The sequence below is a fragment of the Anarrhichthys ocellatus genome, unplaced genomic scaffold (assembly GCF_004355925.1).
Source record: "Anarrhichthys ocellatus isolate YVR2014 unplaced genomic scaffold, GSC_Weel_1.0 scaffold22, whole genome shotgun sequence".
Lineage (NCBI taxonomy): Eukaryota > Metazoa > Chordata > Actinopteri > Perciformes > Anarhichadidae > Anarrhichthys > Anarrhichthys ocellatus.
Window position 1 is genome coordinate 2,002,796 of NW_022280052.1, and position 18,807 is coordinate 2,021,602.

The 18,807-nt window shown below is 41.2% G+C and overlaps 3 protein-coding genes across 4 annotated transcripts in view; 2 read left to right on the top strand and 1 right to left on the bottom strand.

Annotated features, from left to right (window-relative positions):
- lurap1 (leucine rich adaptor protein 1) overlaps nucleotides 1-3,931 on the bottom strand; it is a 16,150-nt gene extending 12,219 nt beyond the window's left edge. The window contains exon 1 of the mRNA XM_031859563.1: nucleotides 3,201-3,931. Within this exon, the coding sequence (XP_031715423.1) occupies nucleotides 3,201-3,413 (213 nt within the window). The 5' untranslated portion in view covers nucleotides 3,414-3,931. The remainder of the gene's footprint in view (nucleotides 1-3,200) is intronic.
- On the top strand, nucleotides 3,118-15,095 carry ttc22 (tetratricopeptide repeat domain 22). Of its 2 annotated transcripts, XM_031859561.1 has the most exons (10): nucleotides 3,118-3,960; nucleotides 4,278-4,329; nucleotides 9,269-9,560; nucleotides 9,968-10,268; nucleotides 11,256-11,311; nucleotides 11,390-11,505; nucleotides 11,835-11,953; nucleotides 13,317-13,478; nucleotides 13,797-13,949; nucleotides 14,034-15,095. In XM_031859561.1, exons 3-10 carry the CDS (start codon nucleotides 9,298-9,300, stop codon nucleotides 14,568-14,570), a joined length of 1,707 nt encoding a protein of 568 aa, XP_031715421.1. In that variant the 5' UTR covers nucleotides 3,118-3,960; nucleotides 4,278-4,329; nucleotides 9,269-9,297; the 3' UTR covers nucleotides 14,571-15,095. The 2 variants fall into 2 exon arrangements, with proteins under 2 accessions (XP_031715421.1, XP_031715422.1); XM_031859562.1 differs by lacking the exons at nucleotides 3,118-3,960; nucleotides 4,278-4,329 and adding an exon at nucleotides 9,153-9,190.
- A 1,214-nt stretch (nucleotides 15,096-16,309) lies between these two features.
- LOC116390300 (cornifelin homolog) lies at nucleotides 16,310-18,720 on the top strand. Its single transcript, XM_031859815.1, has 4 exons — nucleotides 16,310-16,392; nucleotides 17,351-17,453; nucleotides 17,585-17,772; nucleotides 18,032-18,720. The coding sequence occupies exons 2-4, from the start codon at nucleotides 17,390-17,392 to the stop codon at nucleotides 18,173-18,175; spliced, it is 396 nt and encodes a 131-aa protein (XP_031715675.1). The 5' UTR covers nucleotides 16,310-16,392; nucleotides 17,351-17,389; the 3' UTR covers nucleotides 18,176-18,720.
- The last annotated feature ends 87 nt before the right edge of the window (nucleotides 18,721-18,807 follow it).

Genomic DNA, 18,807 nt, shown 5'->3' on the forward strand with positions numbered 1-18,807 from the left:
GTGTGTGTGTGTGTGTGTGTGTGTGTGTGTGTGTGTGTGTGTGTGTGGCTGGCAGCCAATCTTGTCTGGTTTTAAAGGAGTGTCTCTGTATCCAGTAAATCTGTTTAGATCAGAGGAGAGCGTGTCTTCCATTAGACAGCTGCAGACGAATGCACAAGACAGAAGCTGTAAAACTGCTCCCACACAGACGTATACAGGAACACTAAAATCATTAACAACAACATTTATTTGACTTCAGCTCACAGTGCTGTAAAATGCTTGACGTCAGCAGACAGCCTCAAGCCAGATATCAGACAGCTGAGAGTATCAGACCAAAAGCCTTTTCACTAATGAAGTACGCTCTCCATACGTCTCTATATTTGACCTGTTCTTTCTCTGACATTAGAACAATGGTCAAAGCGCCAGAACGTTAGTTCATGAATCAATTAGTGGAGTGACAGAAATCTAGTCAGCATTATTTCTGATAATTAATTAAATGTTTCAGCCATCTCTGAAGCATAAATGCCACTATACATCATCTGGTCCCAGCTTCTGAAACATGAGGATTTGTAGCTTTCTTTGTTCAACATCAAGTATAAATGTAATACCTTTTAGATTTTGGACAGTTGGTCAAACAAAATAAGCATTTATTTTCTGACATTATATAGACTAAACTATGAAATGAAATGAAAATATTAGGTTTCATGACAGACCGTCTTTTTATGTAAGCTAGACATGCAGAGAAAGAGAGATTGTACAGCAATTGCCTTATTTGTCATACAAATAGTAACTCTGGCTAGTGAATGTGTCTTTGTTGTGTAAAGTTTTCATAAAAGTTAAAGACAGTGTGTTTGTTTCAGTCGGCCATATGTTATAAAGATTACACTGACAGTTAACAAGAAGCAGAGCCGCATTTAATTACTGGTGGTGACACTGACACCATGGCCCACACACACACACACACACACACACACACACACACACACACACACTCAGATACACACACATCCTTGATCTTACAGCAGACAGATGCTGCTGCCCACCATCACCATGCTACAGATACAGGAGAGTAACAGATGACTGTGAAACACAGAGCCACTCACAAATACACAAAAAGTGAGAAAAAGAAGCGGATATAGCCTACTACTTAACGTGTGTGTATGTGTGTGTGTGTGTGTGTGTGTGTGTGTGTGTGCGTGTGTGTGTGTGTGTGTGTGTGGGGGCCTTATAAGATTATAATCAGTATGAAAGAAAGTGTTCACAGTCAGAAAGAAAATTGAGAAATAACACGCACATCAAGATTAAGCATGCACGGGTGTGTGCATGCACACACACACACACACACACAGAGAGAGAGAAAGAAGTGGTCCTGCTCTGTGCTGAAAGTTACCCTCCCCTCCAGTTAGGAAGAGGCTCTTTATCACTTCTCTCCCAGTCCTCCCTGCAGCAGACTGGATTAATGGCTAAAACTGTGAACAAATCAGTCTGACAGTCTACTCTCGACAGATTTATAGGAACTCTCTGGACGCTTTGTGACTCCAAACTGGGAACTTTGGTGTCTGGAGGTTACAAAAGTTTCTCAATTTCTCTTCAACGATAATATTATATGATGCATAAATGTGACATGCAGTATCCTAATTTGTACATGCTGGTTTCGTGCTATATGAAATTGGGAGCATTTTGAGCATTTTGATTGCCTCTCAGCGGCTCTCAACCATGGCGAAGGCTGAGCCGGCGTTTCGCAGCTAACGGTGCTGCTAACAGCGCTACAGTAAAAACAACAGCAAAAGTGCTGACAGGCCTAACAGTGCATTTGTGTTACCAGAGGGGGAACCGGAGGCTATGACGCCGTCGGTCAAGACAGTGCTATCAGCTGAAACAGTGGCGGACGGCCCTGAGCTAGCCAGCGGGATGTTACGTTAACAAAGCACAGAGAATCTCTGATTACAGCACACACAGAGGGACATGATCACACAATGGGGTAAAAACAACAGTAGAGTGGTGCGTTATTACAGACCTCCACTGTTTGGAGGAGGATGTGTCCGAAGAAAAAAGTTTGATTGCAGTTCGTAACCTTCTACATGTAATGATTATTAAATATGTCAAAAAACAAAGTCAGTTAATCCCATTTCAAATGAATGAAACTAAAATATATTTCAGGGGGATAATGTACCAACATGTCACACCAAAGCTAAGTCCCAGTTCTGTAGAAACAAAGTGGTGTCAAAGAAAAAGTACACGTTAACCTTCTTACAATAGATAGACAAGGAATTCATTGCATGTGGTCAACTCATTTGCTAGCAACCACAGCCATCTGCAGCTGTTGGCACGGTGAGGAGAAGCTTGAATTGCTGACTGAGTATGAAGAGCCTTCAAAGGACAAATATCGCTGATGCATTTCATACAGTAACCCAATGGATTACTTTCTTGCCAAGAGTCGGCGATAGGCTTTCAGTGGTATCGATCTTCTCATCTGACTCTTGGCAGAAAAGTGAATAAGTGGATTTCTTAAAATGCCACAGGAGGCAGAGCCAAGGGAGACATTTTAAATGATATGCCTCTTTGTTCCACTGCTCCCGAAAGGACACCTTTCTAGACATTTAACAAAAATATTGTTTTAGAATTTACCGGGAGCTACAATTGGAGTTACACCGATAAATCACTCAAGCCGATATTAGCTTATTAAAGATGTATTGAGTATTGATAGCTCGGCTGATGAAGAAGAAATTGCAGTACGAAAATGACAAACTAGGTTTAAGGTAATTAACAGTAGAAGCAGTGTCACCATTGTCCACCAGAGAGCACTGACATGATGATTTTTGAACTAAAAAATGTTTCCCTTTATGTTTTATGTAAAAAAATAAATACAAAACTACAATTCTTCACAGCAATTTCTTATTCAAATTATTCCTCTTGGTGTTTTGTTTTGTTTTTAGTACCGTCAAGCTGATCTGCAGATAAATGTTTAATATTCACAACAACAGTCCAGTGAAGCAGAGGCTGGCTCGAATTCTAAATCATTATCATACGCTAATACGGTGGTGGCTCCATTAAATGACACCATAGACTGTATAAAAGAAGAAGGAATGCCACATCCTGGAAAACAAGAGTCTGCCAGACGTTCAACAGCCTGTCACCACTCAAGCGCGTGCACGTACACACGCGCACGCGTAAACACACACACACACACACACACACACAGTCGACAACAGCACTCTTACCATCTCCATTTTCAATTTCCTAATCTTTTCATCCAAACTCTTCTTTCCCGACTCTTGACCGGTGTCGTGCGCGGTGGTCAGCTTGGCGTCTCCCCGGACAGAGGACGCCTCTTCCCGCATCCACCTGAGCAAACCCTCGGGAGTCTTCCGTCCGATTTTCACCTCTATGTCTTTCAGATCTGGGATGGTCTCGTTGGCAGTGCCTTCGTCCATCGTGTTTGTGTTTTTAGAGCAAAAAAAGATCCGCAAGATTACGTCCTTTTCGTTTTTTGGAAATTGTTGCCTGGCAAGGTGCGAGAGTCACTTCCAATAGGACTGTATGTCATCCTATGCGACTCCAGCTGAGTTAGACTGCGCCAGGAGAGAAAAACAACAACTGACAGCATCAGCACAACAGCTATGAAATGTTCTCACTGGAGACTAATGTTGAGATGAACTCCTGATTTAGCCGCATTGTCATTGGTGTCAAACTGATGAAGCCCGTATGTCTAAAGAAACCTATGATCACCAAGTTAAAACAGATGATAACTATTATTTCCAGTGTCTTATTGTTTGGCCCCCTCCACAGCGCTAGATACAGCCTAACCTCCGGAGTCCCGTGCCCGGTGTATGAGCGCTGCAGGCCGGTTATGTGGCTGGTTGGAGATCTCTACGCTCAGCTACATTGCGCAGATTCCACCTGCATGATGACAGCGACCAGCGACCGCAGAGTGGGAGAGGAGACTGCAAAGTTAGCTGTAATGACACTATAGAGCTTCCGGTACGACTTTCAAAATAAAAGACGTACAAAGGAACACGTTGGAGTAATTAGGACTACCAAAATAGAAATTACCACAACACGCAAACGGAAAAGTTATTTTACAGTGGTGGAACTGGTCACTGAGAACGTTTACGTAAATTTCCTGCATTCAAAGTTTAACTATAAGTAAAATAATGTGCAGATATTTGAAGTAGGCTACTCATTGAGTGGCCCATTTATTTCAGCATAATATAGACTGTATTACATTATTGGAAAAGTTACAGATATTGCTGCTTTGATATTCTTTGGCATTTCATGCTTTATTGCTTCTTTCACAGATGAGAACAAGCAACAGACAATGAGCTGATGATGGCAGACCTTGACAAGCAGGTGAGGTTCCTTACTGACATCAACACCACCACTGAGACCTGACAGGGTCCTGCATGTGAAGAGACAAGAGCTGGGGGAACTGAGAAGCCACTTAACTATCTAAATCCAGCTGCAGGGAGACATCCCTGACCGCTGCCCCACCATTAAAGGATGGATTTCAGCTATAGACCCAGCTGGTACTGCAGAAATACCTCACAGATTTAAACCTGTCACTAAACTAACCAGTGAAATCATTATGGTACCACAGAAGTCAAGATTTTGTTATGTTAAGTATTTTGTGGACCCAAATGCAAACACAGACAAAGAGTGTAGAAGAGTAAATGAAGGATTCACTGTAGGGACAAAGGGTGATGTGGTTGGTGAGGGGTTAGGGAGGAGCAGCGGAGGGAGATGGTAGCAGAGCAATGGCAGGACTGAACTGAACTGAGCAGGGCAGGCTGATGAGGGTGAGAGTCTGGCTAGTGAGATAGTTCAGGGTTATGGTAGCAAGCAGGTGACAGGGGAGTCAGAATGATCCTGGAGACACAAGGGAAAAGGGTAAGTTCAGGTAACCGGGGTACTGTGGAGTTGAGCCTAATTTTGTCAAATGTATCTTTTTCTAAAACACAGCCTAGTCGCAGCCGCTGTGACTCAACCGGTCTACAAATGCAGCCTCAAAGGATGCAGCCGCTGAATTGGGACGTGGCTGCAGATTGCCTGTTGTCACAAGTGCTGCAATTTGATTGGCTGTTTGCTAAAGACATGATATCACCGTGAACGATACGGATTGTGTTGTACAGCACAGATTTGGTCTGTAGAAGAAAAAAATAGATTAAACCAAACATCTTTGTGCCCACCAGTCGCGGGATATTGTTGTAAACTAAACAGGGGACAAACATATTTAGATTTAATGCAAAGTGGTTCTCCGGGAAAAATCATGGGAGAAATGAACAACTGCTAATTTGCCAGAGAAGACGCCTTTTGCTTCTCGGGTGTGTCATCCGGAGTGCATGGTACCTGCTCGACAACAGGTTTTTGGGACCTCAAATAGCTTTCTGAGAGGATTAACGTTACCAAACATGAAAGCAGTAGGACAACACTGTACAATTGGGCTTCCTTGTCAGAGCAAACATGGCTAACGTTACCCAAACTGGTGTGTGCCTCGGCGGATTATCACCTGTGTGGGAAATGTGAAATAGTTTATTATATCAAATTGTTTACAGTTCCAGTTTTGCACCATTTTATTCTACCTGTGAATGCCACTGCTCTCATCACTAACATACAGCCTACACACATTCCCCAACATAACTTTACCTATTAAACACCATTTCATCAGATCGGAGAAAAGTCAAGGTTTTCAGAGTCAGGTTTATGATTGGATAAGCACGTGTACATCAGTTTAGTTTTACTCCACAACAGTCTGTGGCACAAATCAAAAACCCTTTTCTAATTATCAACGTCATGTTTTCAATTTCAAAGACTCCTGTTGGAGCTGACTATAAAATCCAACATTTATTTTCCAATTTTCTAAGAATCAGATAACTCAGAAAAAAAAATGCTGATTTCAGATCATTGCATTAAGAAGTAGTTTAGATGCAGTAATGTCCCTGGGGAGTGGGATGGATTAAGAGTCCAAACACTGTACGGGAGTATGACAATGGTCTGTCTCTCCAAAGACTCACATTATCTCAACACAGCTACACACACTCACACCCTGCGGCTCTACATGACAACTTACAAGACTTAGTCCAGGCAAAATGGTCCTTGATGGGCCTGGAGCTCCTCATGTGGATCTATGAGTACTGTGGCTGCCTCCCCATCCCGATGTTATTGCATGATAGAATAGATAAAAAGGAATTCCATTAGTCATCACTTTTGATGAAAGTGCTCCGCTAAGATTTCCTGAAAATATTGCGTGCCAACGTAAATCTAATACACATTGAGACAGAACAAAGAGACATTCAGCGCCGTGTAATCTGCAGTCAGAGAAGGCCTCTGGAGGGCTGAAGAGTTGCTTTTCACTGCAAACGCTCACTCAGGCTGCCAGAGAGAAGCTGACTAAGAATGGAAATGCAGTCATAGTCAACAGTGATGGGGTGGCTTAGTGAGGCCGAGGCCTTTCAGCTCCACACACTAATTACATGTATAAGTGTGTCTCAAGGGAAAAGGGGATGAATGGGGAGTCCATGGTAAAAAGGAGGTTGGAGATCTGCATTGAATAACAATATGTTAAAAGCAGGGTTCAGGATCAAAAGTGGATTAGTCTTGTCTCACACTTTCTGATATGGCAGGAGAGCTACTGAGCCTGGATACCAGAGTGAGGCTTCAGTTTGCGATGGAGAGGAAAGCCTAATACATACTCCCTCCATTCTTAATAAGGCTTTGGACCAGACTAAATAGTGAAGGTGTATCAGAAGCATTAATAACAGAGGAGAGCTCAGTTTTAGACAGAAGGTATAAAGTCTGGATTAATAAGGCTTTCCATGTGATCCCATGACCCTTTGTAGTCAGTGTCACATCTCGTGAGGGGCCCCGAATTTCCTGACTATGCTCCTGTCAATGTACATGTAACTTCTCTGCAGAGAAGGATTTCAGAGAACTTTGATGCTGCGAGGTTGCCATCTCTGCTCATGTGCACACTGTTCACAATATACCAGGCAGCCTTTCCATTCTCATCCCTGAATGTCTGTATATTGTTCATGAGTTACACACTGTCCTTTGTAACAGAAATGAAGACAGACACCAAAACAATTAAGTAGGTTAACAAGGGGTTAGTTTGAAAGCAAAGCGGACCGTTACCAGTATATGGGACACTTATCCTAATCCCCTTTACAGGGGAGTACTGCTGAAACCACACAGATTATTAGGGGTTAACATCTTCCCCATAACACCTTTGTTTTGTCACTTTGCTGCTGGGATGTAAACTCTATCACCTAAACTGGAGAATTTACGAGCCAAATACTGTTTAAATTCTGTCTTTGGCTCAGAGGGTGCACAGCTACACAAACAGGCATCTGTAATCATTATGTTAGCATGCAATCAGCCTGGTGTCCACGATGGCCACCAGCATTCTCAGATTTCTGCACACCCACATGATACAAATTGAACAGCCGGCCCACAAGGAGGCAAATCTGCAGTACTAAATACAAATTATGCAACATTCTGACAGTAGGTGTTACGGTGCTATACATAGCCGGTTCAGCACTGTGCAAACCTGACCGGCATCTGTGTGTGGGTTTCCATGTTCTCTCCATATTTGTGTTTGTTGGCTCCAGGTGATCCAGTTTCTTGTTGCTTCATTTTGGTGTAGGACAGTGACTGTGCAGAGTGATGTTTGTGCAGGTTATGGCACACGCACACAACCTCACATTTAATATCAGTTTACGACTGGGATGGATGATCATGATTTTTTTGACTAGTAAGGGAAGCCTGAAACCTTTAGTGTGCAGAATTTGTAACTAGGTTTTTTTTTTGTGAAAGTTATTCAAAACGGATTATTTGTCAATTTCTTAAACATGTCTCGAGGGGATGTTTTACGTTTTTTTTGGTATCATTTTCAATATGTAGATATGTTTGTAACACTATCTGTGATAGTATGACTGATTATTACTGTATATGTTGACTGCAGAGCAGTCAGGGTTCAAGTTTTTCATCTTAACTTATTTTATGTGGGTCTTGCACTTGCTAAAATCCTCCTGACTCCTGCACTTTTTTTGTAATTGATTTGTTCCCTCATAGTTATTGCACTACAGCTGTCAGAGGGGGGCTGATCTCTCTTTGAAATATCTCTCCAACGGTCTCTCATGTGCGGAGGCTTTGTGGAGTTTTTCCCTGTCTTGTTAGAGAACTTGCACTTGCTTGGGAACCACTTTTGATACGGGCCTGTAAAGCCCATCAATACGTTGCATGTGATAGTGGATTTAAAACGTTTAACAACCTCTCCTGTTTGTTCCACTGGTTTATTATAATGCAAGTTTACCCTCTAGTGGAAGAGTTTGGATTTGTATGCAAAAGCGTTCTGAAACAAAAAATGTGCTTATCATGTGTTTGTCTGATTTCCCAATGTAGTATTGTGTGACTAGCTGGATAATGTTCTGTAACAGCTCATTATACAGCTGCATGTTTTTCTGTCTCGATTAGGTTCAACTTTATTGTCATTGCAAGTACTGAGACAACAAAATGCATTTTAGCAGCTATGTATAGTGGTAATAAATAGAAAGAATAAGGGGTAGTTAAAAATATGTTAAGATATGTGTTTATACAATATTTACATAACAGTGTGAAGAATATGAACAGCTGCAGCAGTTATTTAAAAATAACTAATTTTTATGAATTATATGAAAGGTAATTTATAGTAAGATGACGTTTCATGGAGTTTCCTTCCGTGCTGCCTCAGTCTCACCGATTCTGACGGTTCACATTCTTCAGTCTCCTACAGCTGAGGGGGCTAACTGAAACATTCTTCGAAACAAGACTTCAAAACCATTTTTAAATAACTCAAGACATGAATAATATCATCCTGTCAGAATAAATTCCAAGGAATGTCAGTTGGTGCTTCTGTTAAAGAGCCAAATAAAAAATAATGGATGAATGAGATTACATAACTCGGTTTTGCTATCTCCTTTTTGAAAAAGAAAAAGAAATAGAGTTGATGATTGAGATTTGTTTATTGTTGGATTAAAGTCAAAAGGGGCAGTTGAAATGTGAAGGAAAAAACATGTTGTATGTATCCATAGTTGTAGTCTATTGCCCCATACACTAGCTATTCCACCCCCATAGTCACTCCCAAGCCTAACCCGTTCAACCTGTCTGTACCGGGGTGTCAAGAGTTGGTGGCTGAATTCTGTCGCAGTAGGTTCAACTGTAGGCTGAGGAGGACGAGGTAGTTTCTTGTACAGGATTTTGGGTCAAAATACTCGAAAGCAGTGTTTTTATTGTATCTCTTGTCTTTTTTAAATAGCAGGTAGAGAAGGAGGAGAGCAGGAGGCCATGGAGGCAGACAGTACAGTGGACATTGAGTCTCTCATGGAGGACATGGACTACATACCCGGCCACTTTCACCTGCACCTCAACCTCAACTGTGAACCTGTTGGGCCTGTGAAGCTAAGACTCAGAGACACTTACCTAAAACAAGAGAGCCTGCGAGGCGAGCTTGAGGCTGAAGTGGGATATCTACAGTACGCTGTCCGAAATCTGCTGGGTTTGCTGGCTTTTCACCTGGAACACTTTGACACAGCTGAGGAAATATTCAGGTGACGACTGAACTCCTTTTTTAAGGCAGAGTACTCCAAATATTCACTGAGCAAGAGGCCTTGTTTTGAGACATTGTTGATGCATGATTTCACAAAATATATTTACTAGTAATGTGTTTTTTTTTACAACAGAAACACCACTTAGGTTAAAGTGTGTCTTAGTAGCTATACTTAAATTCTGCACGCTAACCACAAACCAGCACACTGGACTGTGTGAGGATCACCAACATTGGTTGGATTTGTCATCTTGGGACCATGGAAGTCTTTTCAAAATGTCATGTCAATCCAATCTTATTTTTGCCAAATAAGAATAAAATATCATGGAATATTGTAAAATGTCTTCCAGTGTTTAAGACTGGAGGGATCTTTTTCAAACTGTCCTCTCTCTATGTATCTTGACCTTTCAGAAGCATTTGTAAAGAAGACCCTGGTAACCTTAATGCCTGGGCCAACCTTGGCTACGTGTACGACAAGCTGGGGAGAGAGCTGGATGCAGGGGAGTGTGTGGACAAAGTGTCCCACCTTATGGGGTTAGACGCTGGAGAGGCCTTTCAGGATGAGGCCAGGCTTCTGGCTGCTCGCTGCCTGGTTGAGCAAGCTTACGTTCATCCTTACGACGTGGAGCTGGCCAATGAGGAGGTCCTCAGAGACAGACTGACGGCAGCATTGACACTTTACAACCGAGCCCTGGACTATGGGGGTCAGCTGGTGAGATGCACATACAGTGATACTAAAGCTGTTCCTTAATCCATAGAACACACTATCACCACAGTCCTCTGTGCCGTATTCCACTGTATAGTCTCCCGCTTTATAATCCAAAAAGGTTGATTCGGATCCTTTGCTGAGCAGTCTCCGGAAAATCGTGCTCTTCGAGTCCACTAAACGTCAACTGCTTCCCCCATCTGTTCGCTCCATACTCCTCTAACATCACTCCCCTCCCCGTCACATCTTATACAAGTGAGGACAAATAAAAATAATAACAACAATAATAAAAAGACACTATTCATATCCTATGTAAACATTACAGGCCACTTATAATAATTACAAGTACAGCGTTTAAATATACAAAGGAAAACAATCACCAACAGGTGATTATTCACAACTGCCGTACACAAAGACAGACTTACAAAGTGTTGCACCTCATTACAACCCTTGGTGTGCGTTACTTTTCTAGTATTTTATAATAGTTTACGATTAACATCTATAGTGAGAATGTAAAGAGGAGCACTGAAACACAACAATGACTGGTTATGCCATGAGACCACATGCATCATTCTGTGACTTATAACCTTCCAGCATTTCATTGGTGGGTTTTTCAACCATGCAGTGTTGGTAATCCTTGATATCTTTGAATTAATTTCTCTTCTATGTCTAATTTCACCAACAAATGTTTACTGAAGTTAGAGTATGTGGCGGTACTCGGAAGAGTTATAAATATGAAACTAAGCTCATAGATATACAACTAATATTCCCCCAAAATCAAGTCAAGCCAATTTTATCCTTCAAATCTTAAATCTGGCACAGCACAGACACTTTAGTTACACTGTTTTATTCAAGACGAGTGCAAAGCTGTGTTCATTTGGGAGGAATAGCAACTCAACAATGCCTGCAGGGCATGCACCTGAAGACATGAATATTAATTCCTGCACAATAAATGTAATTTTATGACTCGTAAAGAATATTGTTGTTTTTCAGATACCAATAGAGGAAAAACGAAGCTGGTATTTTAAAATGGCGACCATCTATATAAGGTACAACACAAAATCATCAAAACATAACCACTACACCACTTACTGTGTCATTTCTATTAAGTAATGTTCTCTCTGCAGACTGGACGACATAGTGAAGACCAAAGCAGACTCTGAATACTCCAGACTTTCTCACTACAATAAGGGGCTGAAGCTTCTCAAAGAAGCACTAGAATTGGAGAAAACGCAACAAAAAGGTAAACATGGTACAGTGTGTTTCTCTATGAATACATCTGCTCTGTTGTACATTTAGAGGCATTATGTTGAATGTGAAGTGCAACTCTGCTGGTGATATTTGGATTAAGTGCTGCAACCTTTTGGGGCGTTCGGTAGTTCATACCGTTCATTGCAATCCATGCAAAGGACCATTGCCCATTGTAGAGAACGTTGTTTTAGTAATAACATCGGCAATTTGATTTAAAATGTTGTTACATAAGTAGTTACGACCATTTCATCAATCTAGAGGGAGACAAACAACAAATGCTTTAACTGGAGTAAAATCCTTGATTCTGATCTCTCCCCTCAGCTCTTACCTGGTGTTACATCGGTATCATGTTGGAGAGGAAGGAAGAGTTCACCACCGTGCCCATGTCTATACATGACTGTGGCTACTCGGCTACTGATCCTCTATCCTGCTACGGAACTGTAAGTCAACCCACACATTAAGATCTTTTACCAAATATTAGGCAAGAAAAAGGTGAGGAAGAAGTTGTAAAATCGGATAATGTCAGTGTTCTGCTACCGGCAGTTCATTCTTAATTAGGTTGCTAGTAGCAAACACTGCTGACACAGTTACATTGCAGTTTAACTAACATCCACATTCTGACAAAAGGTTGACCATTTTGTCAGATCTGCGACTAAATATCAACAAATGCCTTTCGCTGCAATCTCTGCAATCCCTACCAACCAAGCTAGCCATGATACTAGCTGTTAGCTGTTCTTCCACAGGTGATAACTTCTTCCTATTGACAACTGGCTTGCCTATACCTTTGTAAATCTGGTTCTATTATTCCTACTAATGTTAATTAATTTCTTCTTCTGATTTGTAGTCACTATTCGAGTTGGGAGCTTGTTTCTATTTTCATATCGTGCAATCATGGTTACTTGATCAAAGCACGCCAGTGACATGCCGGCATGGACGTCTTCGTGTCAAAGAGTAACGTACCATCTCATATTGAGGGATTTTATGGGTTTTTACCTAGATGCCAAACGTGAGCCCGAGGATATTAAACAACCCGTCTGCAAGCGTTGTAAAAGACGTGTGCCAGTGAAGGACATGCAGAACACGGAAGTGCCGGTTCACTCTTCTATAACAGTGGCTCCTTTTTAAAAGTGTGTGTGTCTGTACGACACAGCATCATGTTCCATTTAACATTATTATCTTACCTTTTAATGTCACGATCCAAATCATATCCATATGATTAACTGCTCTTATGGAGTGCAGTGGAAAGTTTTGTTGAGCAGGTAAATGGAGAACAGAGATGTGGGGTCTTGCTTGTTGCTGTTTTGGGTTTACACATTGTAGAAGTTAGGTATATGTTATGCACATAATATCGTGTCATCAATTCTTTTGCAGATGCCGATGCATTTGGCGCAAAGTTGTTGTAAAAGACATTTCCTACAATCTTGCCAAAAACAAAATTCAATTCACCAAGCTGTTTGCTTGTGCCTGCTGAGTGGCAGCAAAGTAACATTACTCAGCAGTGTGTGTACTGGTAGTTCTGTTAGCTGTTAGCCAAATACACCATCAAAAACAATAAAAGTGCGCAACCTGTTTTCCGCCCTGTGTCTCTGGGCCCAGAGTAGCGGCTGGGGGTCGGCGATGCACTCAGCTGTGTTTAAGAATAGTGAGTGAGGAATCAGGAGGCAATCAATGACAGTATAAAACAGGCATTGATTTGAGAAAGTGTGAGTCACCACAACAACAAGAAGTCCTTGAGCATGCAGCAATAACTGGGCACCTTTAACTATTTATATTTAACATACAATATACTTGTCTGTTCCTCAGGCCATAAACTTGGCCAGTGATGATGCACTCACCCTGAACCTTTTGGCAAAGGTCTTCTTTCTGTTGGGCAAACATGAGATGGCAACAGGGATGTGCAACATGGCCCTAAACATGCTCCCAGACCCAGAGCTCAACTGGCAGGCCTACTGCACCCGTGCCAAGGTACTGCAGCCGATCAAGCCAATGCAAAAACCAAGGTGGCAAAACTCAGACAATTACTATGTGAAATCTCGCATTAATTTAAACTGGCTGAAAAATTGACAAAATTCAGATATACCTACAAATGGATCAAATAGCAGAGCTGGTGTGAACCATACGTAAATAGTTATTTGTACACTGTGTATATCAAGTTTATGTGATAAAAGTGAACTTTTATACTCCAAACGCCTACATAATGTGATGATTTAAATACATTTAATAAAATATGATGTTAATAAAAAGATGCATAGTACAACTATTTATAAATGATTTTCCTTTTAGATCAATATGATGCTCTATGTCAGGGATTTGGAGAAGGTAAAACATGGACAAGGTGAAATTCCAGACCGACAGAAACTAACTGAGGCCAGAAAAGACTTGGACAAGGTGCTGACTGTACGCCAATGTCTGCGGACTCACCTGGAGATGGCACAGGTAAAGACACAAACTACTAATGAGTAATGTAAATGGCTTTTTTTTTACAGCAACAGGATATTCAGATTCAGTCTTTCCCTTTAGGTGTACTACTACATGGGCATAGATGCACTCCAGGAGAGTCTTTTGGTGGATGAGGGGACAGTGAACAGTGCATTGGTGAGTCTGTCCCATGCCCTACAGTTTGAGCTGGGTGACAGCCTGCCGGACCTCCACCTGCTTAGAGGACGCTGCCTCCTGCTGAAGGGTGAGGAGCAGAACGCTGCAGACTGCTTCAAACGGGCAGTGGAGTTGGAGAGACCAAGGAGCACAGACACCACAGCACTGCGCTGCCTCCTACAGGCCCTCTTGACTTTGTTCATGCAGGGAGGCCCTGACCCAAGCCTCGCAATCACCCAACTGGAGCTGTGGGTGCAAAAGGCAGAGGACAGGTACCCTGAGGACATTGTGAAGTCCGTGCTGAGGTGCCTTTACAGGACTCGCACAGCAGAGGTCACAGAGTTATCCAGGGCTCTGATCAGGACAGGCAGACTGGACCTAGTGAGGAGGCTACTGGAAACAGTGATGCCTAAACAACTGGTTAAGAAGAGACCAATGGATAGGTCTTTCTCTTTTGCATGAAGCAAATATGTGACTTTAATACAATTTCAGGCACATGACCTGACCAGATTAGACATGCAGTAATTAATAAACTTCTTAACAGCATTTCACAGATACGGCTGAACAGCAGCGGTGCACTGTAATTAAACTGTCTTTACTATAAGTGTGTATGTCTTTAGGCTGATTCTTCTATTATTAAGTTTCGGAACGGTTGGATCGGCAGAGTAACCAACAGTTACAGTGTTAAAACACTGGGGGTATTCCTTTTAAGCTTGCTTTACATTGGAAAATATGTTAAAACCTTTGAGTTTTCTTACAAAATGCCCTGTTTTCCCTTCCACAGTGACTGTATTAATGACAAATGAGTTGTTTCCAACACAAGTAGTCCTAATGCTGCTTAGTAATATGTGAATCACGTCACACTATCTCTTATTGAGTGGGATATTTCAATGCTCTATCACTAATGACCAGCAGATGGAGGTGTAATCCATTAAGATGTTGCCTGGTTAATGAAAGGTTGTTTGTGACTATGAATAAAAGACAAGTTTTTGAACATTTCATTATGTAATATATGGTCTTGATCTACAAACAAGTGACGAATTAGATCATATACTGAAACTATTAAATACTGGGCACTAGGGCTCACTAAATGGTATGAGTATGGATATGTTTTGGCACTCGCAGTCGCCAGATCTCAGCCACAACTGCAGAGGTAACAACAAGGCTTCAAGCTTAATGATGCTTTATGACTCTTTAATGATGAGTTACCTGGGCTCTCTATTTATTTGCTATAGACTCACATATTTATAGTAAAGAAAGATAGCCGCAAGATGAAAGTAAACTCATTGTAACAAAGTCCCATTTCGGCCAATTCACCTCAAACCATCTTAAAATGATGTTAGGTGATTAGTGCAGAGATTTTCTTGTGGAAGAACCAACATTGTACATGACTGTATTGTCAGCAAGTTAGTGGTCTACATTGCTTATGATACGGGCGGAACAGAAACTGCTGCGGATGTTTGGTTCAACTACTGTTTAAAAAAAAAAAAAGTCCCCTTGTAAAGGGATGTATTGTTGTTAGAAAAATTCACTCGAGGCCGATGTAAAGATCATTAAACAGGACATTTAGTCTTGCAAGAAGGAGACAGAGTTGACTCACATACAGAATATGCATCAAGGCTGCTCAGAGGTCTGTCTCTGAGTCTCTGCTATATATACTTGAATAACAACAGGCAGTGTGGTGGCACAGGGTAATTTACGATAAGTTCTTGTCACAAAGAATAACACACGAATTGCGTTTCACACAGTCTGCATAGAGTATCTGGAACATCACTTGTTAACAATTCGTTCTAGTACAAAAGACACTTTATCGTAATCAGGCTCTGCGTAAGTATTGACGTTTTCTACAGGTTTATTATCTCTTATTTAGGACAAACAGATGAAATGCTCACCAAGTAGTCCTCTGTGACACCTAATCTACAAACCAGCTGAGACACTTAGTGTCAGAGGAAGTTCACACTAACACTCAGTATGAGAACACAGGCCTGTGCCAACGAAACATTTAGTCATTCGATTTTTCCCAACAGTTACAACCAAGGAATTGCAGAAGCTAATGTCTGACTGGTTTGCCACACCTGTTACAAGTGACCTGTAATAACATGAATAGCAATAAACACACTAGTCTTAATGTGCACTGTGGTTTTTATTGAGACTATTTGGGCGAAAGGTTCAGGTTAAGCAGCATTGTTGGAGTTCCACTGCTCATACGCAGGTGCCACTCCTCATACAGAGTGTATTCTTTCACAGATTTCCGTGGTGACAACAAGACTCTTAGCCTTATCAGGTAAGATTTTTAAGTTTGCTGCTTGAGAAATATCTTTATTTTAAACCAAAAATGTAAACTTAATCTTACATGTTGAATGCTCACAAGAAGAGAAAAGTGGGAGTAGTTGGTTTTCATTTTGTTGTCTGACATGGCTACACTTTTTGACAAAGCATACTCATCCTTTCACAAAAACAGGCATTTGGTTATTTCTGGCAATGATTGGTGTACAGCCGCTGTGCTCTGAGAGAAAGGTTCACACGGGAGCATTGTGCATACCAGCCGAGCTGAAGCAACTGTAGTACGCTTCTTCTGTTGCCATTGTTTACATTGTGATTGACTATGGATATAGATTCCATCCATCCATCCATTATCCAAACCGCTTATCCTGTTCAGGGTCGCGGGCGCTGGAGCCGATCCCAGCTGACATTGGGCGAAGGCAGGGTACACCCTGGACAGGTCGCCAGTTCATCGCAGGGCACATATAGAGACAGACAAACATTCACACTCACATTCACACCTACGGGCAATTTTGAGTCTCCAAATAACCTAAGCTGCATGTCTTTGGACTGTGGGAGGAAGCCGGAGAACCCGGAGGGATATAGATTATGTTCCCCATATGCAATACTATCAGCAACAATTAACATATTCTAATAATGCATTGATTGAACTGCTTTGGTTCTGATATTTATGCACATTTCTTACTGGTGAAAGAAAGCTCGTTTGCACAGGGAACAAAAGATTTGCGGAGGCACTCTCATAAAGTCACTCTGATTAATACATAAACAGAAAAGTAGCAATTCATTTTAAACAACTGTTTTTCAAACTAATTCTCTTTACATTGTACATGAAGTTATAGGAAGTCTAATAAGATTATCAACTCTTCAGTATGAAATATGTGTTGTAATTAATTACGTTTCTGTTCAGTGTAACTCAAAATGACTTTACCTAGGATTTCTTGATTTCTGTGTGTTCGCAGGTTTAATTGTTCTCCAGCTAAGGTAAAGTTCAAGAGGCAATGGCATATCCCTTGACAGATTGGAACACGGGCCTCTTTGACTGTTGTGAGGACAAATGTTCTTGTAAGAATCAACATCACAACTTTCAATAATATTTATTCACAATTCTGTCATATATTTGTGGATAACTTGTAAAAAACATCCATGTGTCCTTCAATCATATAAAGCCTTTAACATGTATGTATTTTTTTTAGGTTGTTATGGTTTCTTTTGCTGCCCTTGCCTTGCCTGCACGGTCTCAGGAAACTTTGGAGAGAGCGGTTGTCTCCCGTTATGTGACATGTGCAGCCCGGCCATAACGGCAGCCTTTGGCATACCTCTGTGTGTGCCTCCTGTAGCCTTGGCTCTACGGGTTGGCATTCGACACAAATATGGTATCAAGGTACAAAACATATAAAACTGATGATGTTTGAATTAAAGCCTCACATAAAGCTACATAAATTAAGCAATCTTACAAAAATACATTTTAATTTAGAGCTTTAGACACTTGAATTAGGGTTGAATTAGGGCAACAAAGAATGTACTTTGTCAGACATTCACATGTTTGTCATTTTCTCTGTGGACCATTGAACTTAACGATTAATATGAAATACTGAGGAATACAATAAAAATATCATAATCCATATGTTTGATCTCCGCAGGGCTCTCTCTGTAGGGACATAGCGAGTTCCTGTTTCTGTGAGTGGTGCTCCTATTGTCAGATGCACCGAGAGTTGAAATATCGCAAGCAAAACAAGACCGTCATCGTCAACATGCAGCCTGCTCCAATGATGGTTGTAAACTAAATTCTGCGGGTTTTCTGAGCCAACCAGGAGTTGTTATGGTTAATTCATACTGAACCTTGTGGCTTTGATTTAGCTCAGATCTATTATCTATGGTGTGATGATGCTGTGGACGTTCATTGTAAAAGCTGATTATTTTTGCTTGGGTGTGGGAGACAGGGATATACACAATTGTAATCATTTTGAATTGTGTCTCCGTGGAATCTGAGCTTGCTGGGTAAATGTCTACATTGTAGACATAATGCTACAATATTGATAATCATGGGATTCTATGGTGTAAGTTGGTAGATTTGATAAGTTAATCACTCTTTTTAAAGACCAAGGGCTTATCTTACTTAATAAAAGTGAACTACTGTTGTAAAGGTCTCAAGATGAAGGATCAGGAATAAGCTTTTAAACGTGAAAGAGTTTGAGAGCAGAGGTCTGCATCTGTTACCACATTACCAAAACACTAACATGTCTGTTGTTGCTTTAGGTCAGGGGTCACCAACCTTTTTGAAACGGAGAGCTACTTCAAGGGTACTGAGCAGTACGAAGGGCTACTTGTTTGATACAAACTTCATGAATAACAAAGTTGCACAGATCACTTTTTAACAATAATAATATATGTGAAGAGACTGATCACATGTCAATGT

Bases quoted from the DNA above. Each gene is read 5' to 3' on its own strand.
- ttc22 (XM_031859561.1), top strand. From the start codon at position 9,298: ATGGAGGCAGACAGTACAGTGGACATTGAGTCTCTCATGGAGGACATG. The intron at 11,506-11,834 runs GTAAACATGGTA...CTCTCCCCTCAG, and splicing joins GGAGAAAACGCAACAAAAAG to CTCTTACCTGGTGTTACATC. The intron at 13,950-14,033 runs GTAAAGACACAA...CTTTCCCTTTAG, and splicing joins CTCACCTGGAGATGGCACAG to GTGTACTACTACATGGGCAT.
- LOC116390300 (XM_031859815.1), top strand. From the start codon at position 17,390: ATGGCATATCCCTTGACAGATTGGAACACGGGCCTCTTTGACTGTTGT. The intron at 17,454-17,584 runs GTAAGAATCAAC...TATTTTTTTTAG, and splicing joins TTGTGAGGACAAATGTTCTT to GTTGTTATGGTTTCTTTTGC. The intron at 17,773-18,031 runs GTACAAAACATA...TGATCTCCGCAG, and splicing joins GACACAAATATGGTATCAAG to GGCTCTCTCTGTAGGGACAT.